Source organism: Heteronotia binoei, chromosome 15 (assembly GCF_032191835.1).
Source record: "Heteronotia binoei isolate CCM8104 ecotype False Entrance Well chromosome 15, APGP_CSIRO_Hbin_v1, whole genome shotgun sequence".
Classification (NCBI taxonomy): domain Eukaryota; kingdom Metazoa; phylum Chordata; class Lepidosauria; order Squamata; family Gekkonidae; genus Heteronotia; species Heteronotia binoei.
The window spans coordinates 14921606-14948447 of NC_083237.1; the positions used below are offsets into that span (position 1 = coordinate 14921606).

The window sequence follows — 26842 nt, forward strand, 5'->3', positions numbered from 1 at the left end:
CGCCTTTTGATTTGATGTTGGAGATCAGCATTTATTTATTTCTTTGAAACACTTCTATGCTGCCTTTCCAACCGACCAGGGCCCACAAGGTGCTGAACATATTAAAAATCTTGCAATTAAAATACAATTAAAATTATAAAATAATTTAACTAAAAGCACATGAAGTAAGCCAACAACAAAACACTAGAAGGCTCGTAAGTAACCTTCATTAGGTTATGGCCCTTGGCGGGGGTTAGATGAAGAATACCAAAAGAATTCCTCACATATTTCACTGGGGAGGGAATTCCAGAATTTTGAGGCCACAACTGAGAAGGCCCTTTATAGGGTGGCCACCCATCTAGCTTCAGATGGTGGGGTAAGTGAAACAGGTCCTCCAGAGTACACAGGCAGGTTCACAAAGGAGGAGGCTGTCTTTAGGGTATGTTGATCCCAGGCTATACAGGGCACCAAATCTAGTTTAATTTATGGGAAAATTGAGTAGATTAGAATATTTTTGTCTGTCCTTTAGCTCTTACTTCTCCGTATCAGCTGCCCTTGGCTATTTAGATGAGGTTGCAGGACAATTATATAACATTTGGGGGCAAAAATGCATCCAAGTAAGCCAGCACTGGAGGCCAAGATGGAAAAGATCTCCACAGCCACCATATATCTCCCTTTGCAACTCAGGTAAGTTGGAATAAATGATATCCAAACACTGCAAAACACCAACATGCTGAAAGTGATGAACTTGGCTTCGTTAAAGGTGTCCGGCAACTTCCTGGCAAAGAAAGCTACAATAAAGCTGACCATTGCCATCAATGTTGTATATCCCAGAACCAAATAAAACATGGCCACTGATCCTTTGTTACACTCTACAACAAGTTCTTCAGCCAAAGATTGCATGTCGACATCTGGAAATGGAGGAGCAATACCTAGCCAAATGGTACAGATAACAACTTGAACAGTAGAGCCAAAAAGAACCACCAAGTTTGTTAATCTTTTGCCTATCCAAAGCCTTTTTCTGGATCCTGGCTTGGTGGCCATGAAGGCTAGAATCACGTTGATGGTTTTTGCCAAGACACAAGAAACAGCCACTGAGAAGATGATGCCAAAGGCTATTTGTCGGAGAGGGCAGGTCACTGTTCCAGGGCGGCCGATGTATAACAATGAGGAGAGGAAGCAAAGAATTAATGAAATGAGGAGTATGTATGTGAGATCCCGATTGCTGGCTTTAACAATGGGAGTGCTTTGATGTTCAATAAAAATGCCAAGAACCACAGCTGTGATCACAGCAAGGAAACAAGCCAGGAAAGCTAAGCTGATGCCCAGATTTTCATCATAAGAAAGGAAGTTCAAAGCTTTGGGAAGACATTGGTCTCGGTCTTTGTTTGCATACTGATCGTCTGGGCATAGGAAACAATCGTCCATGTCTGAAAAATAAAACATGTTCTTTCAAGTTTATTGTTATCATCCAAGATTAGTATTTAGGTCAACATGTACAATAATATAGAACAAAAACATGAATTAGGTATCTAAACATATCTAGGCCTTGAGTACAACTATATGCTTCTATAAATAAAATTGTTAAATATATATTTAACAATTTCTGAAAAGAAACTGTGATCTCCCATCTAAGTGGACAAACCAGAGCACAGAATCTTGCTACCATGGCAGAAATTTCATTGCAGCCACCCAGGAGAGGAGAGCGAACTAAAATTGCTCAGATCTGCCTGGATAGGTGGCAATAGCTGGCGTGATATGCTTCATTTTGATAAGTTTTGTTTTCTATACTGCACAAGTTATTTCAAAAGATCCTTAGCATAATAGTTTCTCTCTCGCCGTTTTTATCCTCAGCACTACGAAACGATGCGTAAATGTATAAAGATGAAGGATTTCTGAAGTTCAAAAGAGAATTAATGTAATTGTATTCTAAGGTGAGAAAAAAATATGTAGTGAGCACTAGGCAATTAGCAGGCAGATGCTACTCCTTCTCGCACAAAACGAACATCATGCCCCCAGTGAACTCAATAGGACACAGTTACATTTGTGTGTGTTGAGACAGGGTATGTTGTCTCTTACCCTTCTGGTCTGAAATCCTTCCATCAGGACAAAGAGTGCAATCATAGCAACAAAATGGCTTCCCCTCCTGGGTTTTCCTGCTGTAACCTGCAGGGCAGTTCTCATTGCATAATGAAGAAGGTGGCACCTGTTCATAAAGAGAAAAGTGGGAGAATATTCCCTGTGTCTAGTAAAGTCTTCTCTCATGTCCTGGTCTAAGTCTGATTTGAATCAAGTTTTTGCATTACTCCTGAGTATATTTTTACAATGACTTTCTAATTGTAATTGCCAAACTCAATACTCTTACACATCTGAAAATATTCAAATTGGACAATGTCTATTGTTGGGCATATTGTAAAACATGTTTCAGGCTGCTGGAAGGGAATAAAGAAAGAAATAAAGAACATTTGGTTCAGCAGGTTTCCCACACTTCTCTCCCTAAAGTTATGTCAGTTTTCACCTACAGTAAAGGACAGGTAATTCAGGTGGTGTTGTGTCTTCCTAAACCAAAGAGAAGAAAACAATTATTAGCACCAGTTATTTTAAACTGTCTAATGCTGTTAATGTAAATGTTTTATTGCAAGTTATGTGTTGTGAGCCACCCTGAGCCTGCTTCGGTGGGGAGGGCGGGATATAAACCCAATAATATAATAGACAGACAGACAGAAGATAGATAGATAGATAGATAGATAGATAGATAGATAGATAGATAGATAGATAGATAGATAGATAGATAGATAGATAGATAGATATTCACACTACACTTCCAGTTAGCTCCAATACATCATTTTCAGTTAGGCTAAATTCTTATATAGGTAAAGTCCAGTTAATACAATTAGAAAACTTCCCAGTTTCAGTAATTAGCAATTTCAGTAGTTAAACTTATTCTATGTCTTAATTAATACACTTCTTATATAACCATATACCTGCTCTCTACATTTTCTAACAATTCTAAAAATGCTCAATATCTGTTAAAGATCTTTAACCCAGTTTTGTGGCTGACTTGACTAGAGACACCATTTTAGTTCTCTGACTCAAGCCATCATCTAGTGTGAGAACTGTAAACCTTATATAGTTTTCTAGCCTGTGAATCTAAATTCTTAATCCCTAATAAAATCATTTCCCACAGTCTGCTACCAGCGGGACACACAGATGATGCTGGCTTGTGCCCATGGACCCTCTTATCCATATTTCCATCAACTCCAGTTCAGCAAAATCCTGTCCTGGTTACCTTCCTTTCTACTAAACTAATTTTCTGTTTCAGCAACTAAAATCTAGGAGCTTCTAAGCATTAGTGTAACTTCTAGATGTTCTGAACAATATAAAGACATAAATTGTGAAAAAGTGAACCAATTTTAATTTTTTCTGCAACAGTTACAAGTTTCTCAAACATACAATTATCTGCTGGAACACAAGCTAATATGGCTCATCTTTGAAAATTTCTATCTCACCCGAGTAAATGTGCTATGCCAGGTGATAATTTCTTCATTAATGGTGAACTGACTGCCAGGTGAAGCCTGTGGATCCATCTGCCCTACTTTCACTCTTGAGTAGGACTGGTTTGGAAAGATAACCCAGTTTGTAATATCAAATGCACTTTTTATTTCACCATTCTTATCGAAAGTCACTTCATCCCCCACACTGTTGTTAAATGAGATGCCCCTCAGGAAATAGCGAAGCTGAAAGAAGTAAAAACTTTTATAAAATGGTAAAAAATTGTGTCATTGTTGGATAATACACATGGGGATTTGGTGAATGGAAGATTTTGAGACATAAAAAACTTTATTTATTTGACAAATTTAACTATCTGAAGGAGATAGGAATACTTTCTCAGGTAAACATGAAGGGAGGACATCTAGGAATGACGGTCTTCTATCTCAAATACATGGGTGTGACTTGGCCAACATTTGAGATGATTCCCTGCTCATTTTCTGTTCTGGATTCCTCATTCTGTGATTTTTCTATTCCCTCCCACAAACATAGTGAACTACAACTAGAAGCACTGTAAATTATGATATGGGAGGAAAGTGTTAAAAATCCTCTCAACCAGCAACCCTTTTATTTGCCCCCCCAGTCAGAATGAAGAGGCTGACACAGTGCATTGGATAAAAAAAACCCGGGCTGCTTTATTGAAACATAACTTGAACGAATAAGGACGGCAAGAGGTATAGGCCTACAAGAACAAGCCCTGGGGTCAAAACACAGGACCCCGCCTTGTCCTAGAAGGGCGAGCCACCCTGCCCCCAGCACGAGCCCAATATCATCTGACTGGTGCTGAGCGGCCAGGCCCAAACTCCACCTCCACCTCTGTCGGCATCAATCACTCAGGAAAGATCCGCCACAGTGACGCTTTGTCGTGATCTGCACTCCCAGCATTGAGCCGTAAAGCCCATCTGCCATTCATACAGACCACCTGCACCCACTGGTGCAGAGCCATAGGTGCTCCCCTGAAAAGACTGTAGCCAATACCTCATCCTGCCAAGTGACCAAATCGACCAAACTTCTCCCAAACTCCCTACACTATCAAGCAGTACAAGGTAGGCAAAAAACAAATTCACACAGGCCAATTCTGTGAAAATGAAAAAAAAATTCCTACCTGGCCCCTAATAAGGCGACTGGTAAAAACCTGTACTGCATAGGGCGGGCGGGTGGGCCGAGAGTCACGAGAGAACTGAGACCCATGGGCAGGGGCCGGGGCTTTATAGCCCCAACACCACGTCCCATCCTCTAACTCCCAGATGGCCGGGAAGCTGGATTCAACCTCCCTCCTTCCGGGAGAGCAAAGTGCGGCCCCCAGCCTATAACTGGCATTGCCAGTGCAGCTGGGAAGGGGGCGATTTTCTTCCAAACAGCCTTTTAATGTAGCTATCAAATACATTCAAATATTAAACACAGAAAATGGCTTGTTGGGACTGAGACATTATTACCTTCCAAGGTGAAAAATAGAGAGCTTTCCTTTTGTGTCCATTCATTGTTGACCCGAGTGTGGTTGTGTACATGATGTGCAAAGCATGTGCTATAGCGTAGACAGCATTGTAAATGCTGTAGCTTCGGCCAGCTGAGCCCTTTTCAAAATGAGTGCCAGGAAGGCTCTTCTGTTCCTCTTCCCCAGGACAGCTGATCTTGACCTCCACAAAATCTGGCAACAAACAATTTATTGCCTCTTTCCAAAAGACTCTGAAAACAATGGGCCGATTTGGCCAATGAACACTTAAGAGCTGAATGAAATTCGGGATCCCCGGAACCTCATGGGAGTGAACTGCAAAGGATAATGATCCTTGTAACATTTGTCTTACGAAAAGCCATTGCAAAGTCTCTAGTTCCAAATCATCATGAGCTGTCATGATCCACACTTTATCTATTGGTACCACTGCAGTTCTAAACAGGTATAATCCTAGTGTTAAAGTTGTCATGGCCTGCATTTCTGCATATATGACAACCACTTGGGCTTGGAATTTATTTAAAAATAGTGATAGATCCTTAAAGTGTTCTTTAATATTTGGAACATGGAAAGAGAAATCCCTGCTTATTATCGTTTCTGCAAAAGCTGTACAGATGCTGTTCTGGGTAAGCATTCTTGTCAATATTTGTATGAAATGCTCTCCTTTATCACCATCTGGTGCAAGGATCCCAACCCACTTCCATGAGAAATGCCGAAGTAACTGGACTATTCCAATATATTGATGTGTTTCATTGGGAACCATCTGGTAGAAGGAAGGGAGCTTCACTGTGTCATGTTTCTCTGAAGCAAATAAGGTAAAAGCAATCTGAAGTGGGGGGAAAGATCACAGATGGAGATTTTTAAAATTTTGTATATGCATTTATCTACAAATCACATGACTCCCATATATTTGTGCTACGTTGTCTTCATTACTGGAGAACAATATTCTGAGGTAAAGTTCACATCTTTTCTGTAGGAGTAGTTAGACCATTTTAGAGAAATATATGCTAAAAATATTGGAACCTACAGTATATATTTCCTAAACCTTTATTTCAAACATAATATTTGTTCATAATAATACTTAGTGCTTGTTAAACACCATTTTGTGCTGAAATACTGATTCTCATTCACTACACCGGGAGAGGAGAGGCTATGTATTGCGCATACACTTTCCCTGGGGGGGCAGGATACCCAAGAGGGAGCCCACCCCTCCCCTGCCCCCCAACAGGTCACTGTCCAGCTATGCCTGGCAGATGGTCACTGCAATGGCCTCTCCTGCATTACTGCATCCGTGGCAACACCTTCCCGCTGGTCCCCCCCGTTTCTCACAGAGTTTGCCACGTCATGGTGCGACCGAATGTCCGGTGGTATTGTCAGGACCCGGACCTGCAGGTAGAGACGGGCGACTGCTGTTGCCCTGGCAATCGGCCAGGACGCTGGCAGCCGGCTGCGGTGCTTTCAAGGAGTAGCTCAAGTGTTATCTAGCAGTCCTAATTAGTCTCTACCGTAAATCAGTCCAGCCGAAGGGAGAAGCAGGGCACGTCGTCACAGGAATGCAGTGGGTCAGAAGCCAGAGGAAGCAAGCCGAATATATTCAAAGTACCGAAAGCCAGTCCACAGAGCAAAAGCAGAGTCCAGTTCCAAGTCCAAGATTCAAGCCGGGTCAGGAGCAAACGGGTTCTCTTAGCAGGCAAGAGGGTGCAGGGCGTGGTCACGTCCGAGGAGGATCGTTCATTGCCAGCACAGTTTGCCCTAAGGCTAGGACTACAGATATACTGTGCTGGCTTGTTAACTAGTTAGTACTCCGGGCTTAGATCTCTCCTCCCACGCATGCGTGCTTCTTTTCGTCTGTCTTTGAACTCCTGCCGTCTCCTTTCACGGAGCCGGCTCACAGGTGGCGGGGATTCAGGAGGTGATGCACTAGGGCCCGGTGTGGCCTGATCAGTTTCAGGAGGGGATGAGCTAGGGCCTGGTGTGGCCTGATCAGTTTCAGGTGGCTCCTGCTCTGGGTTAGCAAGGGCTGGGTCTGGTGCAGGCATGACAGGTATAACCGGATGGGCAGGCTGGGCTCACCAACCTTGCCAGCCAATAGAAGGAAAACTCTAACATCAAACCCGGGCAGATAGAGCTCGTTAATGTAACACCTACCACCTGGAGGACTCACTGCCGGTGTCCCGGGTTACTGGGAGATGGCAGATGACCCCAAGGTGAAAGGGTGGAGCCAGTACCGCGCACACTGTGCTTCACCTAAAAATTCCACTGCGCAGGCCTAAAGGGCATATCCACATCCACAACCCACAACACACCAAGTCCTGCAGCGATGGGCAAGGGGCGAAACGGCAGGTGGAATATGCCACTGGAAGCCGCAGTCCCGATCCTGCATGTAGGCGGTTCAGGGTATTGGTCGCCTGATGCTGACCCGGAGATGAAAGCATTTTTCAGCAGCACCCTGAATGACCAAGCAGCCTTATCTAGGGACAGCACTGCTTGCTCCACACGGAGAGGGCCCTAGAAAAGGTGGCCTAAACAAAGTTCGTCTCCCCCACCCCAGTTGGCTAGCCGTGGTCAACGGGCATCCTTACTTGCGGTCAAAAAGTAACAACAAAGAAAAGGCATGCACCTGCCTCACAAATTGTGCAAAGACTAAAGCTTGCGTGTTGGAAAATCAGAACCATGCTTGACACAGTAGACAGTGGTTGCCCTGAACGACGCTCTGCTCTAGTTGCCCACGAACTTCTCAGGTTGAATATCGACATAGCAGCTCTCAGTGAGGTCCGTTTCCTTGAGGAAGGTAGACTTCAAGAACATGGTGCTGGCTATACCCTCTACTGGTTGGGTAAGTCAAAGGCTGAGAGCCGCCTTTCTGGTGTTGGCTTCATGGTCAGGAACTCCATTGTCTCCAAACTCGAAAACCTGCCAACAGGTCACTCAGATCGCATCATGTCCATGCACCTCCCACTTCAAAACAAGCAGCATGCAACACTCTTCAGTGTGTATGCCCCAACCCTTCAAGCAGATCCTGCAGAAAAGAACAAGTTCTATGCTGATCTACGCAACCTCGTACAGAAGACCCCTACAGAGGACAAGGTGATCATCCTTGGTGACTTCAATGCCAGAGTAGGTAAAGACTCGGAAGCCTGGAAAGGAGTACTTGGCAAACATGGCATTGGCAACTGCAAGGATAACGGGCGCGTCCTGCTAGAATTCTGCACGGAGCACCAGCTCACCATCAGAAACACGATCTTTCAGCAGAAGAACAGCCTGAAGACAACCTGGATGCACCCACGGTCCAAGCACTGGAACCTTATCGACTACATTCTGGTGTGCCAGAGAGACCTTCGAGATGTCTTACACACCCGAGTAATGGCCAGTGCAGAATGTCATACGGATCATCATCTTGTACGCTGCAATCTCCGTCTTCACTTTAAACCCACACCCAGGAGAGGAGGTATCCCTTGAATGAAGCTTCAGGTTGGCAGCCTTCAGTCAGCCGAAGTTAAAGCTGCCTTCCAGGCAAAACTCCAGTCAAGAATTGAGGACCCCAGTTGCCCCACAGACCCTTCTCCAGAAGCACTCTGGAAACACCTAAAAACTACCATCCTGTCGATCTCTGAAGAAGTCCTTGAGTTCTCCACAAGGAAGAACAAGGACTGGTTTGATGAGAACAATCAAGAGATCCAAGAATTACTAGTGAAAAAGAGATCTGCCTACCAAGCACATCTTGCTCAGCCCTCCTGTCACGGGAAAAAAGCAATCTTTCGCGCTGCATGTAGCAACCTCCAGCACAAGCTTTGAGACATTCAGAACGAGTGGTGGACCAAGCTTGCAGAGAGAACCCAGCTGTGTGCAGACACTGGTGATTTAAGAGGGTTCTACGAAGTCCTGAAGGCAGTATATGGCCCATCATATCAGGCTCAGAGTCCCTTGCGTAGTGCAGACGGCCAAGTGCTCCTCACAGACAAGGCATCCATACTGAACCGGTGGTCGAAGTATTTTCAGGTTCTCTTCAGTGCCAACCGTGTCGTTCAAGATTCAGCAATCCACCTGACTCCACTTCAACCAGTGAAAACAGAGTTGGATGAGATCCCCACCCTAGAAGAGACTGTTAAAGCCATCAAGCAACTGAAAAGTGGCAAGGCAGAGGGAGTTGATGGAATCCCACCAGAGATCTGGAAGCATGGGGGCACAGTACTACATAGCACACTTCACAAAGTACTTGTCACCTGCTGGGAACAAGGCAAACTACCACAGGACTTTCGTGATGCAATCATGATCACTCTACACAAGAACAAAGGGGAAAAGTCAGACTGCTCCAACTACCGGGGGATAACCCTGCTCTCCATCTCAGGCAAAATCCTTGCCAGAATACTCCTGAACAGACTGGTGCCCACCATTGCAGAAGAACTCCTCCCAGAGAGCCAGAGCGGCTTCAGAGCTAACAAGAGCACCACCGACATGGTATTTGTTCTCAGGCAGCTCCAAGAGAAATGCAGGGAACAGCTCTGCAGCATATGACGTCCTGCTTTGCAGAGGCTGCCGAACTATTCGGCCTAGAAGTTAGTCTGAAGAAGACAGAAGTTCTCCACCAGCCTGTACCCCAGGAAGATTATCACCTCCCTGCATCACTGTGGGTGAATCAGTTCTGATGACAGTCCAGCAGTTCAGCTACCTGGGGTGCATCATCTCCTCAGATGCCAAGATCGACAAGGAGATTGACAACAGGCTGGCAAAGGCAAACCGTGCATTTGGCCGACTGCACAAAAGAGTGTGGAGCAATAAGCATCTGAAAAAAGGCACAAAGATCAATGTTTACAAAGCGGTTGTGATGACAACCCTCATCTACGGCTCCGAATCGTGGGTTTTATACCGTCATCACCTGCGACTCCTTGAGTGCTTTCATCAGCACTGCCTTCGCACCATCCTCAACATCCACTGGAGTGACTTTGTGACCAACACTGAAGTCCTCAAGAGGGCCGAGGTTACAAGCATCGAGGCACTGCTGTTGAAGACGCAGCTGCGCTGGGCAGGGCATATTTCTAGGATGGAAAACCACCACCTTCCCAAGATTGCTCTGTATGGCGAACTTTCCAGGGCAGGGACGGTGGCTCAGTGGTAGAGCATCTGCTTGGGAAGCAGAAGGTCCCAGGTTCAATCCCTGGCATCTCCAAAAAAGGGTCCAGGCAAATAGGTGTGAAAAACCTCAGCTTGAGACCCTTGAGAGCTGCTGCCAGTCTGAGAAGACAATACTGACTTTGATGGACCAAGGGTCTGATTCAGTATAAGGCAGCTTCATATGTTCATATGTTCATATATGTTCCACCGGCCATCGAAATAGAGGGGCACCAAAGAAGAGGTACAAGGACTCCTTGAAGAAATCCCTTGGCACCTGTCGCATCAACCATCACCAGTGGTCTGACCTAGCCTCAGATCGCAAAGCATGGAGGCACACCATCCACCAGGCTGTCTCTTCCTTTGAGAATGCACGCATAGCTGGTCTTGAGGACAAAAGGAGATTGAGGAAGAATCGCACTGCTACAGCACCAACCCCAAATCAGACTTTTCCCTGCAGCCACTGTGGCCAGATCTGCCTGTCCCGCATTGGTCTTGTCAGCCACCAGCGAACCTGCAGCAGATGTGGACTACTGCACCCTTCTTAAATCTTCGTTCGCGAAGTCAAGCCGAGAGAGAGACTGATTCTCATAGATTATGCTACTGGACTTTAACCTAGCTCTCACAAAGTATGCTGGCTGAACATATGGTGAGTGTATGCTTTTGGTTACTTTCTACTAGGGATTTGAAGTCCACTGAATTTCATAGATCCATAGAGTCTACAAGTTTGAAGTTGATTAGTTTAATTTTTAAAGAATCCTCTGTAATAGTAAAAGAGAAGGCCCATACTGACCTGTAAATCCACTCATGAAAGAGATTTCAATATGTTGAGTGTGGATAGAGCCATCTGGCATGTTTTGCAGCTCAGAAAATTAAGAACGTAAGAATGTCAGCATGTTGTACATATTTTATGCACCCTAAATTTTTGCTTTAGAAACAAACATTTTTTACTCCCATGTATATTAATATCCATAATTCAAACCGTAACATAACAATTTCTCTGGGAGTACAGTTTATTTCCACACAAAAAAATGTGGGGTTTTTTGTTTTGTTTTGTTTGGCATGAGTCAAATTTGGTCTTCATTTGTTCTTCTGATCTTCCTGAAAGGGCTCTTGAAAAATAAAGTAAGAGAGGAAAATACACTGCAAGAACTTCATACCCCACATACATTTTGTACCTGTGGAATCTTATAAATGGATAAGATGTTAGTCATTGAGAGAGATGTTTCTGCGTCCAGCCCTCCAATTACTGCTGCCAGGTTCTTCCGGATCTGACAGTTGTAGTTTGGAATGGACGAATCCTGCGCAGCAGTAAGGCTCAAGATGCTCTTATAAGTCATCCTTTCATCATAGTAGCTATGATAGATGTGGAATCCCAGAGTGATATTTGCTAAGATATCGGGGTTCTTATTGATCTCTTTTACAGCATATACCAAGGAGAGCACATACAGATTTTTCTCTGGCCGGTCCCTGAAATAGGAAATTATATGTCTTTGTAAGCTGGTCACATATTAAAAAGGAAACTGAACATTCAGTCTGAGGCAAAAGTTGGAAATCTAAGGCAGATGGCATGTGAGAGAGATGGAAAATAAACAAGTTGAGGACAAAAGTCTAAATGAAGAAAGGTCTAAATTGAATAGTGAAATCTAAATGAAAAGTCTAAATTAATATAATACAGCAAAGTGCATATATTGAATTTGAAAGTAAGAGTACATGGGTCTTTGGACGACATGTTTCATAATAAAGTATCAATTCAATGTAGAATGATGCTGGAGAACATCCCATTGCACAATGTGAGATTGACTTCTGAACAAACATGCATAAGAATTTACTATAAACCTAAACAAGAAAATATTCTTATTTATTCTTATCCACCTGGTTTCAAGGTTAGTAATGGGAATAATAAAAACTGTATATGTTCAGAAATCCCTCTAAACACCAGTATTATTAGAAATGATAATGAGAGAGTGAACCTTTAGCAAATATATTCATCGTTACTAAGACCTGCAATGGGGAGAAATGTCCTTACACAGCTGGCTGACCAAACCATGGATCAATATGTTGTTTGAAGTCTACAAGTTGAAAAAAGTTTGAAATGAGAGAAGTAATTCCACCAATGATGAAGTCACCTTTCTGATAATACACATTTGGGATCTGAAAGGGGCTGTTCATTTGACACATAGCAGGGTGAGCAGTGCATGGTGCTTGAAGCAGCAACAATAAGAGCAGCAAAAGAAATGACATGGACGTCATAGAAGCATTCCCCCCCCCCCTCTTTCTCTGTGAATACTAAGTCCTGTCGTTTTTAACTCATGAGCAACAAATGTTCAGCAGGGTCAGAGTATGCTGCCTTCTACAACTTTCAGACTCCACTGATAAGTCCATTTAACACCTGGCGTGTAAATCTGAAAAGATCCAGCTTGCCAAAGCACATCCTGTTTACAATTCCTAAAAGTGTTAGCAAGGAAGTGGGTTTATATCACTTTTCCAATTTAGCTCTAGATAATGTTTGTAATTTCTGCACATCTGTATGCTCTTTGAAGACAAGGACATCAAATTGTAGCGTTTTCAGATAATGACAGGGTTCATAATGACTCTCATAAGGTACTGTCCCCTTTATGTAGCATGAAGCAAAATAACAAATTAAAAGGAACATGGTTGTCAGTCTCATCAAAATTTGTTATATTCCTTAGAGGAAGCATCATCCCACTGACTAGGGAGGTGGCGAGCTTCCACTCCTTGGCAAATTTCAAGTAGCAGCTGGAAAAAAAAACTTGAGAAGAATGATACAGGCTGATCCTGCATTGAGGAGGGGGTTGGGGGAGATGGCCTGTACGGCCCTTTCCACCTCCATGATTCTAGGCTGGAACAGTGGCAAAGTAGGCATCAGTGGATAGCTTTGCCCATTGTGTCCTGTTCTGAAGAAAAAGTACACTGGGAATATTGGAAATAAATTACATTTTAAGTTCATCTTCTTGTGCCTCCCCAAGCACTGGGTGGTTACTTTCGTTTCGGAGAGCCAGTTTGGTGTAGTGGTTAAGTGTGCGGACTCTTATCTGGAAGAACCAGGTTTGATTCCCCACTCCTGCACTTGCAACTGCTAGCATGGCCTTGGGTCAGCCATAGCCCTGGCAGAGGTTGTCCTTAAAAGGGCAGCTGCTGTGAGAGCCCTCTCCAGCCCCACCCACCTCACAGGGTGTCTGTTGTGGGGGAGGAAGATTGTGAGCCACTCTGAGACTCTTCGGAGTGGAGGGCGGGATATAAATCCAATATCTTCATCTACCTCACAGGGTGTCTGTTGTGGGGGAAGAAGGTAAAGGAGATTGTGTGCCGCTCTGAGACTCTCTGGAGTGGAGGGCGGGATATAAATCCAATATCTTATCTACCTCACAGGGTGTCTGTTGTGGGGGAGGAAGGTAAAGGAGATTGTGAGCCGCTCTGAGACTCTTCGGAGTGGAGGGCGGGATATAAATCCAATATCTTCTTCTTCTTCTTCATTCGGTGCCTATGAATAAAGAAAACAAAATGGCAGTTTTAGTTAACTCCTAGTTAGCCTGTCCATACGATGATGTCTACAGAGATGTACATTGTTTTTTCAAATGAGGGTGAAAGGCGCTGAAGTGCGGACTCGACTGTCTCTGGCGAAGTGAGCCATGACTCACAAAAGCTTATATTCTGACACAGATTTTGTTAGTCTTTAAGGTGCAACTGGACTCTTGCTCTCTTCTTCTTTTTTTAGACAGGCTAGAATGGCTTCCCATCTTGATGAGATTAGGTAAAGCCTGGACTATTAGTGTAACCGTGTACAATTCTCCATAATACGAAGTCAGAAATCCAGTTAATCGTTGTTGTAACAGGTTTATTTTTAAACAGAGCAGGGCAGCATTTGTTTAATAGAGTCGGGCAGTATTTATTTGTTTAACCAGACATTTATTTATTTCTTTGAAACGCTTCTATGCTGCTTTCCATCTGAGCAGGACTCACAAGGTGGTGAACATTTTTTTTTAAAAGATCACACTTAAAATATAAACTAATTTAACTAAAAAAAAAAAACAAGCAAACACTGGAAGGTGAATCAGTAGCCCTTATTGGGCTATGCTGCAACAAACAAACAAAAAAGCTGGTGAAAGGCTCCAATAGAGTGAGGCAGACAAATTTCCCTGAGGAGGGAGTTCCAAAATTTTGGTGCCACAACTCTGAAGGCCCTTTGTTGGGTGGCCAGCCATCTAGCTTCAGATGGCAGGGGTAAGTGAAGCAGACCCTCTAGAGTACACAGGCTGGTTCATATGGCAGGAGGCTATCTTTAGGGTGCCAGGCTCTAAGGGCAAAAAAAAAATCAATCCTAGCTCTATAAACTGGGTCCAAAAGCAAATTGAAAACCAGTTTACATAGTTCAAGACTGGCTTGATATTGTCCCTAATTCCTATTACAATCAGCTCTCTGGACACAATATTCTGTACCAATGGTAGTTTCTGGACTGTCTTCAAAGTCAGCCTTGGACAAAACTATCGCAGTAGTCTAATCTAAGTGTTATGAGGTCAAGCACTACAATGGCGAGATACTTTCTGTCTAGGAAGGGCTAAAGTTGGCTCACCAACCCAACTGGCCACCACTGTCATCTTTTTATCCAACAGGAGGCAAAGCTTCAGGAACACCCCACAATGAACTAGCTCAACTAGGGGGAGTATAACCTTATTCATAACAGGAGATAATCCATTTCCTTGGTCAGACAGGCCCCGTACCAGTAGCACCTCCATATTGTCTAGCTTGTTAGTCCTTGTCCTTTCCAGAAGATCGGCCCCTTCCCAGCTGCGCCGGCATCGCTGGCTAGAGGCTGGGGGCTGCTGTTGCCTTCCCGGAAGGAGGGAAGGCTGGCCCCGCCTCATACGGTAGCTGAGAAGGCTCATCGGGCGTGGCGTCGGGGCTATAAAGGCCCTGGCCCCGCCCTGCGTGTCACACTTGCTTTTCTGCTCTCGGGAGGAGAGCAGCATTGGAGCTCCATGGGATCGGGCGGCGTCAGAGGCGCGGCGGCGTGTGTGAGGGGCAGTGAATTAGTGCATCGCGAGGCCTATTAGTGCTCCTTGCGCAAGCGGCGGCATCAGTTTCTGGCTTCCAGCTGGTTGCAGACGCTTGGTGGAGGCTGAGGCTGAGTGGGGAAAAGAGGGCTCATAGGGCGTTGGGGCCAGGCAGGGGCTTGTGCACCCCCACCCCTGTCTATTAAGAAGAAGAAGATATTGGATTTATATCCCGCCCTCCACTCCGAAGAGTCTCAGAGCGGCTCACAATCTCCTTTCCCTTCCTCCCCCACAACAGACACCCTGTGAGGTGGGTGGGGCTGGAGAGGGCTCTCACAGCAGCTGCCCTTTCAAGGACAACCTCTGCCAGAGCTCTGGCTGACCCAAGGCCATGCTAGCAGGTGCAAGTGGAGGAGTGGGGAATCAAACCCAGTTCTCCCAGATAAGAGTCCGTACACTTAACCACTACACCAAACTGTAGAATTTCACTGCAAGGTCCGGCCCCTACCCAGCCGAGCCTGCTTGCAGTAGCATAGGCTGGGGGCCGTTTTTGCCCCTCCCGGAAGGAGGGAGGAGCAGCGTCACCCGACATACGGGTGTTTGCTTGGGCGGGAAGTCGGGGCTTTATAAGCCCCGGCTCCCGCCCTCCGCCACGCAGTTTGTTTTGGCTCTCTGCCCACCCACCCTCCCTTTGGCAGTACAGGCATTAGCCGGTCGCCGTATTTTGGGGCCAGGTAGGAATTTTTTCGCTTCCACACAATTGGCTCATGTGGGGGTGTTTTTCGCCTACCTTGTACTGCCTTGTAGGTTAGGAATTGTTAATGGTATTTGTTTGGTCGCAGGCTAGAGGAGGTTGGCCACAGGGTTTTCCAGGGGAGCACCTATGGCCTAGCACCGTCGGTGCGGTGGTCTGTATGAACCGTAGATGGGCTAAATGGCTCAGTGCGGGGATTGCAGACCACAGGGAGCCTCACCTGGGCGGATCTTTCCATGGGGATTGATGCCGGCCCGGATGGTGGTGGCTCGAGGCCTGGCCGCTCAGCTACAACCCGAATTTGGCGGGCTTGTGCTGGGGGCAGGGTGGCTCGCCCTTTGGACAAGGCGGGGTCCGGGGTTGACCCCAGGGCTTGTCTGGTCAGGTTTTCACCCCCCTGCTAGTTGCTGTTATTTAATGTTCAATAAAGCGGCCCGGTTTTAAACCCAACACTTGTGTCTGCTTCTTCATTCCGACTGGGGGGGCAATGATTTGCTTCATTGGCGATCATGCAGTAGATGAAAGAGATCTTGGCTTTATCATGATTTGCCAACACAAAAGCAAAACTGATCTAAGGAAGAAAAGTTCATTTTTGCAAGAAAGGACAGAGTAATTTTTTGTATATCTTTCTGGAAAAAATGTTCGGCATATCCTTCAAAGTTGTTTGAGTGGGGAAAGGATGAGGGATGAGGAGACAAATCTAAGCTGATCTCATTTCTCATACACAAAACTTTAAAGACTTCAAATATTTTGCTTCTGTTGAGAATGACCTCTCCTTTGCAGCTTAATGGAATAACTGTTTTTCGAATGGGGCACAGTGCATGAGAATGATTGTGAGTGTCAAACGAGGTCAATTCATCTGTGAAATGGTTTTGCTGAGAAATTAGCAACATCTCTAGTCATAAAGTGAAAAGAATGCAGAGGATTGTGAAGAAAAGATTAAGCAAATTCCTATTAACCTTTGCTTACAAGTATGTCTGAAACGCTTTCTAGATTTTTAATCTCTCTCTTCTAACTCACTTCTTCGCTAATATTCTCACTACATCCATAGTCTCTTTCTGTACATAAAGTATTGCGTAATCATTTGATAGTTGGAATAGGGCTGAAGAGGTGGGTCCTGATTGCCAATGAAATTTACTGGATTACCTTTGGTCAGCTATTCTCTTTTTCACCAATTTGCCTTTTTGTTTGTTTTTGTTAGAATAAATGGAAGTTACCTTGAAGTGTACATGCCAATCAAATAAATAAATACACAGGGTATCATCCAGCCACCTTAGCCATCAACATTTGCTGAATTTGCCCTCCTTACTGCAGTCTCTTTTACCACAAATTCTGTCTATACACGTCTCCTGCTTTGCAGCATAGACTTTGAGTTTAGCAACAGAGATCAACCACTCTTTTTTAGCAGTAAGATATATGGCTGGATCTACCCTAGAGTTTTTAATATGAATGTATCTAGTTTATTTTCTGGGGAAACAGGGAGCAGATTAGAATATTTTGATGTGTCCTTCAACTCTTACTTTTCCGTATCAGCTGCCCTTGGCTATTTAGATGAGGTTGCAGGACAATTATATAACATTTGGGAGCAAAAATACATCCAAGTAAGCCAGTGCTGGAAGCCAACATGGAAAAGATCTCCACAGCCACCATATATCTCCCTTTGCAACTCAGGTAAGTTGGAATAAATGATATCCAAACACTGCAAAACACCAACATGCTGAAAGTGATGAACTTGGCTTCGTTAAAGGTGTCAGGCAACTTCCTGGCAAAGAAAGCCACAATGAAGCTGACCATTGCCATCAATGCTGTATATCCCAGATCCAAATAAAACATGGCAACTGATCCTTTGTTACACTCTACAACAATTTCTTCAGCCAAAGACTGCATGTCAACATCTGGAAATGGAGGAGCAACACCTAGCCAAATGGTACAAATAACAACTTGAATAATGGAGCCAAAAAGAACAACTAAGTTTGTCAATCTTTTGCCTATCCAAAGTCTCATTCTGGATCCTGGCTTGGTGGCCATGAAGGCCAGAATCACATTGATGGTTTTTGCCAAGACACAAGAAACAGCCACTGAGAAGATGATGCCAAAGGCTATTTGTCGGAGAGGGCAGGTCACTGTTCCAGGGCGGCCGATGTATAACAAAGAGGAGAGGAAGCAAAGAATTAATGAAATGAGGAGCATGTATGTGAGATCCCGATTGTTGGCTTTGACAATGGGGGTGCTTTGATGCTGAATAAAAATGCCAAGAACCACAGCTGTGATCAGAGCAAGGGAACCAGCCAGGATAGCTAAGGTGATTCCCAGATTTTCATCATAAGAAAGGAAGTTCAAAACTTTGGGAAGACATTGGTCTCGGTCTTGGTTTGCATACTGATCTTCTGGGCATGGGAAGCAATTGTCCATATCTGAAAAATAAAACATGTTATGTCAAGTTTATTGTTATGATCCACGATTACCATTTTTAGGGCAACACATACAATGCAATATAACAAATGCATTATTTATATGTCTAGCCATGTCTAGGCCTGGAATACAAGAATATACTTATGTACATAAAATTGTTAAAATCAGGGCTTTTTTACAGCAGGAACTCCTTTGCATATTAGGCTACCCCCCCACCCGTCCCGATGTAGCCAATTCACCAAGAGCTTACAGAAGGTCCTATCATAGGAGCCCTGTAATCTGTTAGGGAAAGAAAAGGTCCCCTGTGCAAGCACCAGTCGTTTCTGACTCTGGGGTGATGTTGCTTTCAGAACATTTTCACGGCAGACTTTTTACAGGGTGGTTTGCCATTGCCTTCCCCAGTCATCTACACTGGGTACTCATTTTACCGACTTTGGAAGGATGGGAGGCTGAGTCAACCTGGAGCTGGCTACCTGAAAAACCAGCTTCCACTGGGGATTGAACTCAGGTCATGAGCAGAGCTTAGGACAGCAGTACTGCAGCTTTAACACTCTGCGCCACAGGGTTCTGATAGAGGATTAGCTATATCAGAGAGTCATAGCTTAATATGCAATGGAGTTCATGCTACAAAAAAAAAAGGCCTGGTTAAAATATATTTGAAATTTCTGAAAAATTAGTTGTAATCTTCTATTTTAGGCTAGCCAGAGCACAGAACTTGCTACCATAGCAGAAATTCCATTTCATCCATCAGCTAGAAGGATAATAATCAGATCGACCTGGATAGGTGGCAAGAATTAGTTTGATATACTTTATTTGGATCTCCTGATAATACTGTTGATGATCCTTTCAATTTTCTCTACTAGTTCAGAGACTATTTACACATGGGATATGATCATATCTCCCCTCCAAAACAGCACACAGGAGAATGTTAAGTCATGCTAAAGGAAAAGCATCATTTGGTTTTCTATATGCTGTCAAAGGCTTTCACGGCCTGAGTCCATAGGTTGTGTAGATTTTCCATGCTATGTGGCCGTGGTCTTGACATTGTGAGACCTGACATTTTGCCAGCAGTTTTGTTTTCTATTCCCCAGATGTTATTTCAGAAGCTCCTTAACACAATAATTTATCACTCAATGTTTTAATCCTGTTTTAATGATGACTGGGTCAAGATGAAGTATTTCCAAAATCCAAAGGAGAATTAACATAGTTATATTTTAAACCAACACAGATATCTATTGAGCTCTTGGCAATTAGAAGCCAGAAGTTGCTCCCTCTCACACAAAAAGAACTTCATGCCCCCCAGTGAACTAGGTTGGGCACAGATATGTTTGTGTGCATTTAAACAGGGTATATTGACTCTTACCCTTCTGGTCTGAAATCCTTCCTTCGGGACAAAGAGAGCAATCATAGCAACAAAATGGCTTCCCCTCTTGCATTTTCCTGCTGTAACCATCAGGGCAGTTTTCATTGCACAACGAAGAAGGTGGCACCTGTTCATAAAGAGAAGAGTGGAAGAAATCTCCCTGTGCATGGCAAAATGGTCTCTTGTGTCCTGGCTGAAGCCTGATTTGAAACAAATTTTCACATTACTCCTGATCAGGGCTTTTTTGTAGCAGGAACTGCTGATGTGGCCAATCCTCCAAGAGCTTACAGGGCTCTTAGTACAGAACATATTGTAAGCTCCAGGAGGATTGGCTACATCAGCGGTGTGGACCTAATATGTAAAAGAGCTCCTGCTATAAAAAAAGCCCTGTAAAACGTGCTTAAGAAAAGAATTCAGACTGTTGGAAGGGGATAAAAACATTTGGCTTGGCAAAACCTCCATGCTTTCTTTCCATAAAGTTATGTCAGTTCTCATCTACAGTAAAAGACAGGTGATTCAGGTGTTGCTGTGCCTTCCTAAACCTGAGAGGAAAAACACCATATATGGTGGAATGGGAGAAAGTGCTTGGTGGCCCAGGAGCTTAGCCCCACTGCTTTCCAGAAGATATCAAGAATTATATCAGCTGGCAATTTCAGTTTCAGCATATGTATGGTTAGGGAGCTGGTCAAATCTATAGCAGGACTGAAAGCATTGTGTTGCATATTTAAAACATGAAATAACTTAAAATAATATTCTTTAAATCTTCATAAATGCATAAGATTATATGAAAATGCATTCAATGTTTCTTACCCAAGCGCAAACAGGTTTTGATGCAAGAAGTCCCTTCCCAAAATATGTTGATAATGAATTCAGAATCCAATATTTATGTTTTCAAAATCATCTTCTAAAAACAGCTGACTGCCCCACTTGATAGGGTGAAAATTCTGGACTAATTATCTCACTACTTCAAACACCATATAAAATTATCTATATCCATTGATCCTTTAAGACTATTTAAATGCTGAGTCAGAGTGTTCTTGATACTTTTAATCAGACAAATAATATAAAATAGAACAGATTTTGAGTCCATTGGCACCTTTAAGACCAAATAAAGTTTATTCCAGTTACGAGCTTTCATTTGCAAGCACACTTCTTTAGATACATAGAAATGGAAACTAACATTTCAGTTAGATAGATAGATAGATCATTGATAGACAGATAGACAAATAGATAGATGAGAGAGAGAGAGATGAAACATTAGCTTCCATTTATATGTATCTAAGAAGTGTTCCTGCACACAAAAGCTCAAAAGCTTGAATGAACTTTTCTTGGTCTTAAAGGTACCACTGGACTAAAAATCTGTTCCCCTGCTTCAAACCAACATGGCTGCCTACCTGGATCTACAGAGTATAAGAATACTTATTGTAAGTTTCTCAAACATGTTTATCTGCTAGAACACCAGATAAGTCAAATCAAGTCAAGTTTATTCACAGCAGAATAGGCTGTTATTGGGGCTGCCCAAATGGGAGCACATACAGCCAGTGCTGCAGGAACTGCACTGGCTACCAATAGCGTACCGGATTCATTACAAGGTGCTGGTTATTACCTTTAAGGCCCTAAATGGCCAAGGACCCGTTTACCTGAGGGACCATCTGTCCCCACACGTTCCCCAGAGAGTACTAAGATCTGGATCTCAACATCTCCTAGTGATCCCTGGGCTGAAGGAGGCAAGACTGTCGACCACCAGGGATCGGGCCTTCTCAGTGGCAGCCCCTTCCTGGTGGAATCAATTGCTGGAAGAGGTTAGGGCCTTGTGGGACCTTGCTCAGTTTTGCAAAGCCTGTAAAACCAGTCTCTGAATTATCCTTCAGTCGACTGTAGGATAATTCTGGAACAATTGTCGTCCTGAGAATATGAGTAACATCTAATTTGTTAGCATCAACTGTATATTGTTTTAACTTATATCATTCAATGGTTTTATTGATTTTATGATTGTGATCATTGTATAATAAGATAAGCCACTCTGAGCCTGCCTTGGTGGGGAGGGCAGGGTATAAATCGAATTAAACATAAACAAAAGCCAGCAAAAACAATACAGATAAAACCAATGTCCGTTACAGTAACCTATATAAATCGTGTTAAGAGAATAGAAGTAAAATTGCTACATTCAATTATAAAACATACATACAGTTTATAATAGGGTTAAGCAGTGGTCAGGGACCTCAAAAACATAGATCTCTCTTTCATAAATCATGGTTCGATTTGGAGTGCAGAAAGGCAAAGAACTCTCTTAACGAAAATTATTCCAAATACAGAAGTAATCCTGAGGCTATTCTTTTCAAGGATTTAAAATTTCGAAAAGCTCAGTACAAGGCCCTTATTAAGCGAAAGAAGCGGGAAAGTGTCAAGGCATCTTGGGAAGAACTATGGAAAGCAGTGAATACAAAGGATTCTGTTCTGTTCTGGAAACTAGTTTCAGCTACATCAAATAGACCATCAAACATTTGCAATATCCCCATCTCACCTGACTCTTGGGTACTACACTTCAAGACATTGTATGGTGACAGTATTATAAGTTGTCCCAAATTGGGGATCCCTTCTAATTTTCCTGTATGGTCCCCAGTGAGCTGCCGGGAAGTGAAAGCGTTCATTAACACCTTAAAGCCAGGAAAAGCCCCTGGAATTGATCTAATTCCTCCAGAATTGATTAAGAGGAACGCTGACTGGTGGGCACATATACTGGCATCCTTATTTACTCAAATTGACCAGTCTGGTAAAGATATCCAAGGACTGGGGGACAGCCATCATTATCCTTCTGTATATAAAGGGTAACAAGGAGGATCCCAATAATTACAGACCAATTAGTTTGCTTAGTATAGTGAGCAAACTTTATACAAGACATCTACTGTGGAAATTTAGAGACTGGCTAGAAAATGATTTTGGTCTGGCCCAGGAACAGGTAGGTTTCAGAGAAGGCAGATCAGCAATGGACCATTGCATGCTTTTAGACTCTCTCGGCTTGGCTTCGCGAACGAAGATTTAAGAAGGGTGCAATAGTCCACGTCTGCTGCAGGCTCGCTGGTGGCTGACAAGACCAATGCGGGACCAGACCATGGTGGTGGCTGACAAGACCATGCTTTTAGACTATTTAATTGTTAAATATGCTTCCAATGCAACAATATCTTTATAGCGGGCCTTCCTAGACCTCGTTAGCCTTTGACTCCGTTTCCAGAACACCAGATAATATGGCTGGTGTTCTTTGAAAATTTATTTGAAATTTTCTGTTTTGTAAACCTTATACTGGGATCTCACCTGACTAAATGTGCTATGCCAGGTGATGATTTCTTCATTAATGGTGAGTTGACTGCCAGGTGAAGCCTGTGGATCCATCTGCCCTACTTTCACTCTTAAGAAGGAGTTGTTCAGAAAGGTAACCCAATTTGTAATGTCAAATCCACTTTTTAGTTCACTGCGCTGATCGAAAGTCACTTCCTCTCCAGCACTGTTGTTAAATGAGATGCCCCTCAGGAAATAGTGAAGCTGGAAGAAGTAAGAACTTCTATAAAATGGTGAATAATAGTGTCGTTGGATAATAAAATTTGTGGTTAGGTAAACAGGAGATTTTAAGAGATAAAAGACTTAATTTCTTTGTTGATGGATTTAACAGCACACAGGAGATTTCTCAGCAATACTTCCTCAGGTATTCATGCAGAGGAAACGAAATGTCATGATGGTCTTCCATCCCAAATATGTGGATTTGATTTTGCCAACATTTGAGATGATTCCCTGCACATTCTCTGTCCTGTAATCCTCAATCTAAGAATATCCATTCCTCCTCCCACGCACATATATAATGAACTGCAGGTAGGGTCATTTTAAAGTATGTCATGGAAAAACCTTCTCACTTAGCAGCCATTCTATTTTCTTCAAAGCAGCCTCCATTCTCTTAATTGGCTTTTAAATACATTCTAATATCAAATACAGAAAATGGCTTTTTGGAACTGAGATGTTATTACCTTCCAAGGTGAAAAATAGTGAGCTTTCCTTTTGTGTCCAACCATTGCTCGTCTGGTCCTGAGTGTAGTTGTGTACATGATGTGCAAAGCATGTGCTATAGCATAGACAGCATTGTAAATGCTGTAGCTTCGGCCAGCTGAGCCCATTTCAAAATGAGTGCCAGGAAGGCTCTTCTGTTCCTCTCCCTCAGGACAGCTGATCTTGACTGCCTCAAAATCTGGCAACAAACAGCTGGATGCCTCTTTCCAAAAGACTCTGAAAACACCGGGCCAATTGGGCCAATGAACACCTAAGAGCTGAATGAAATTCTGGAACCCAGGGACCTCATGGAAGTGAACTGCAAAGGATAATGATCCTTGGAAAGTTTGTCTGATGAAAGGCCATTGCAATGCCTCCAGTTCCAAATCATCATGAGCTGTTACAACCCACACCTTACCTATTGATATCTCTGCTGTTTTAGACATATGTAATAACACTGTTAAAGTTGTCATGGCCTGTATTTCTGCATATATGACAAGCACTTGGGCTTGGGATTTACTTAAATAAAGCAATAGATTCTTAGAGTATTCTTTCAAATTGGGAACACGGAAAGAGAAATCCCTGCTTATTATTCTTTCTGCAAAGGCTGTACAGATGCCATTCTGGGTAAGCATTCTGGGAAATATTTGTATGAAACTCTCTCCTTTATCATTATCTGGTGCAAGGATCCCAATCCACTTCCATGAGAAATGCTGAAGTAACTGGACTATCCCATTATATTGATGTCTTTCATTGGGAACCATCTGGTAGAAGGAAGGGAAGTTCACTGTGTCATGTTCCTCTGAAGCAAATAAGGTAAAAGCAACCTGAAAGCGGGGTGGGGGGGGGGGAGATATATGTATACACATTGATTTAGATATAATATGTCTATTTTCAGTCTTTCTAATCATCATTAACAACACTTTACTCCATTTTCTTCATTACTGGGGGGGGGGGGGATTGAGGTAAAGTTCACATATAGGCTGGAGGAGAAATGAGAACATTTTACGGAAATTTATGGTAACAACATTGGAACCTACAGCATTAATTCCTCAGCCTTGACTTCAAACATCAGATTTGTTCATAAACGATACTTAGAGCTTATTGAACATAATTTTGTACTGAACTACATATCCTCATGAACTATGCTATTGGCCTCTAATCTAGTTTTATTGGACTCTGATCTAGTGTATGGTTTTGGTGACTTTCCACTAGGGATTTGAAGTCCATTAAATTCCATAGATCTACATAGCCTACAAGTTTGGACCTTATTTATTTAATTGTTTTTTTTAAAAAAAAAAATCTTCTGTAACAATAAAAGAGAAGGCCAATAAAGACCCCCTGTAAAGTCACTCATGAAAGAGATTTCAATATATTGAGTGGGAGTGAAGACATCTGGCATGTTTTTCAGCTTAGAACTTTAATAATGTAGGAACATCAGCATGTCATGCATATCTTATGTGCTCTGAATTTTTGCTTTAGAAACAAACATTTCATACTCCCATGTATAGCACCATCCATAAATCAAAGCATACCATAACAACTTCTCTGGGAGTATTAAGTTTATTTCCACAAAGAATAATTATGATATGGTTTGTTTGTTTGGCCTATTGAAGAATACAGAAAGAGAGGGAAATACACTGTAAAAACTTCATACCCGACACGCATTTTGTACCTGTGGAATCTTATAAATGGGTAAGATGTTAGTCATTGAAAATGATGTTTCTGAGTCTAGTCCTCCAACTACTGCTGCCAGGTTCTTCTGGGTCTCACAGTTGTAATTTGGGATGGACAAATCCTGCACAGCAGTGAAGCTGAAGATGCTCTTATAAGTCAACCTTTCATCATAGTAGCTATGATAGATGTGGAATCCCAGAGTGATATTTGCTAAGATATCGGGGTTCTTATTGATCTCTTTTACAGCATATACCAAGGAGAGGACATACAAATTTTTCTCTGGTCTGTCGCTGAAATAAGAAATTATATGTTTTTGTAAGCTGGTCACATTTTAAAAAGGAAACTGAACATTCAGTCTGAGGGGGAAAGGTGGAAATCTAAGACAGATGGCATGTGAAAGGGATGGAATATAAACAAGTTGAGGGCAAAGACTAAATGAAGAAAGGGCAAGTATGATATAGTGAAGTGTATTTATACAATTTGAAAATTACAGTATGCGCATCCATGAACAATACGTTCCATAACAAAGTATCAACCCAACATACGCTGATGCAGGAGAACACCCCATTGCACCTATTGGGACTAACTTCTGAGGAAACACACATAAGAATGGACTATAAATCTATCTTCTAAACTGAAGAGCATTCATATTCATTCATTCCTTCATTCTCCACAACTGGTCTCAAGATGAGTAATGGTAATAATAAAAACACTATGTGCTCAAAATTTTTCTCAAAACTTCAATATTATTAGAAACAATCAGGTGGCAGTGAGCCAGAGAATATATTCCTCTTTACTAAGACTTGGAATGAAGAAATACCCTTACACAGGTTGCTGATAAAACCATGGATCAAGATGTTGTTTGAAGTCTACAAGACGAAAGTAGTTTGAAAGCAGAGAAGTAATTCCACCAATGATAAAGTCACCTTTCTGATAATACTCATGTGGGATCTGAAAGGGGCTATTCATGTGGCACATAGCAAGGTGAGCAATGCAACGTGCTTGAAGAAGCAGCAGTAACAACAGCAACAGAAACGACATGGCCATCATGGTTGCAATTTTTCCCTCTTTTTCTCTGAATACTAAGTTCTGTAGTTTTTAATTTATCACCAACAAATGTCCAGCGAGTCACAATACATTGTCTTCGATGACTTGGACTCCACTGATAAGTTCATTTAACACCTGGCCTGTAAATTTGAAAAAAGACCAGGTTGTCAGAGCATGTCCTATTTACAGTTCCTAAAAGGATGTGGGTTTATATCATTTTTCGAATTTAGCTATAGATAATTTTTGTAATCTCTGCACTTCTGTATACTCTTTGAAGACAAGGACAACAAATTGTAGTGTTTTCAGATAATGATAAGGTTCATAATCACCCTCATAAGGTACTGTCCCTTTTAAGTAGTGTGAAGCAGAACAACAAGTTAAAAAAACATGGTTGTCAGTCTCATCAAAATTTGTTATATTCCTTAGAGGAAGCACCATCCCACTGCCTAGGG

General features: G+C 42.8%; 2 protein-coding genes across 2 annotated transcripts; both read right to left on the reverse strand.

Moving 5' to 3' along the window:
- Window positions 1-504: 504 nt before the first annotated feature.
- Window positions 505-16905, reverse strand: LOC132583122 (vomeronasal type-2 receptor 26-like). The gene is made up of 5 exons (XM_060254792.1): window positions 16877-16905; window positions 11266-11557; window positions 3489-3716; window positions 2059-2185; window positions 505-1409 (listed from the first exon to the last, which is right to left on the reverse strand). Exons 1-5 carry the CDS (start codon window positions 16903-16905, stop codon window positions 505-507), a joined length of 1581 nt encoding a protein of 526 aa, XP_060110775.1.
- A 460-nt stretch (window positions 16906-17365) lies between these two features.
- Window positions 17366-26384, reverse strand: LOC132583123 (vomeronasal type-2 receptor 26-like). The gene is made up of 5 exons (XM_060254793.1): window positions 26170-26384; window positions 25342-25633; window positions 22944-23171; window positions 19632-19758; window positions 17366-18270 (listed from the first exon to the last, which is right to left on the reverse strand). Exons 1-5 carry the CDS (start codon window positions 26382-26384, stop codon window positions 17366-17368), a joined length of 1767 nt encoding a protein of 588 aa, XP_060110776.1.
- Between the last annotated feature and the right edge of the window lie 458 nt (window positions 26385-26842).

What these genes read in the sequence shown, in the direction of transcription:
- LOC132583122 (XM_060254792.1), bottom strand. Translation starts at nt 16,905, where the DNA reads ATGGATGTAGTGAGAATATTAGCGAAGAA. An exon ending in GTGAGAATATTAGCGAAGAA is followed by an intron (nt 11,558 to 16,876) that starts GTGAGTTAGAAG and finishes TTCCTATTTCAG; the next exon opens with GGACCGGCCAGAGAAAAATC. An exon ending in AAGGATTTCAGACCAGAAGG is followed by an intron (nt 1,410 to 2,058) that starts GTAAGAGACAAC and finishes TTTATTTTTCAG; the next exon opens with ACATGGACGATTGTTTCCTA.
- LOC132583123 (XM_060254793.1), bottom strand. Translation starts at nt 26,384, where the DNA reads ATGTCGTTTCTGTTGCTGTTGTTACTGCTGCTTCTTCAAGCACGTTGC. An exon ending in CCATTTATAAGATTCCACAG is followed by an intron (nt 23,172 to 25,341) that starts GTACAAAATGCG and finishes TACTTCTTCCAG; the next exon opens with CTTCACTATTTCCTGAGGGG. An exon ending in GGCATAGCACATTTAGTCAG is followed by an intron (nt 19,759 to 22,943) that starts GTGAGATCCCAG and finishes CTTTATGAACAG; the next exon opens with GTGCCACCTTCTTCGTTGTG.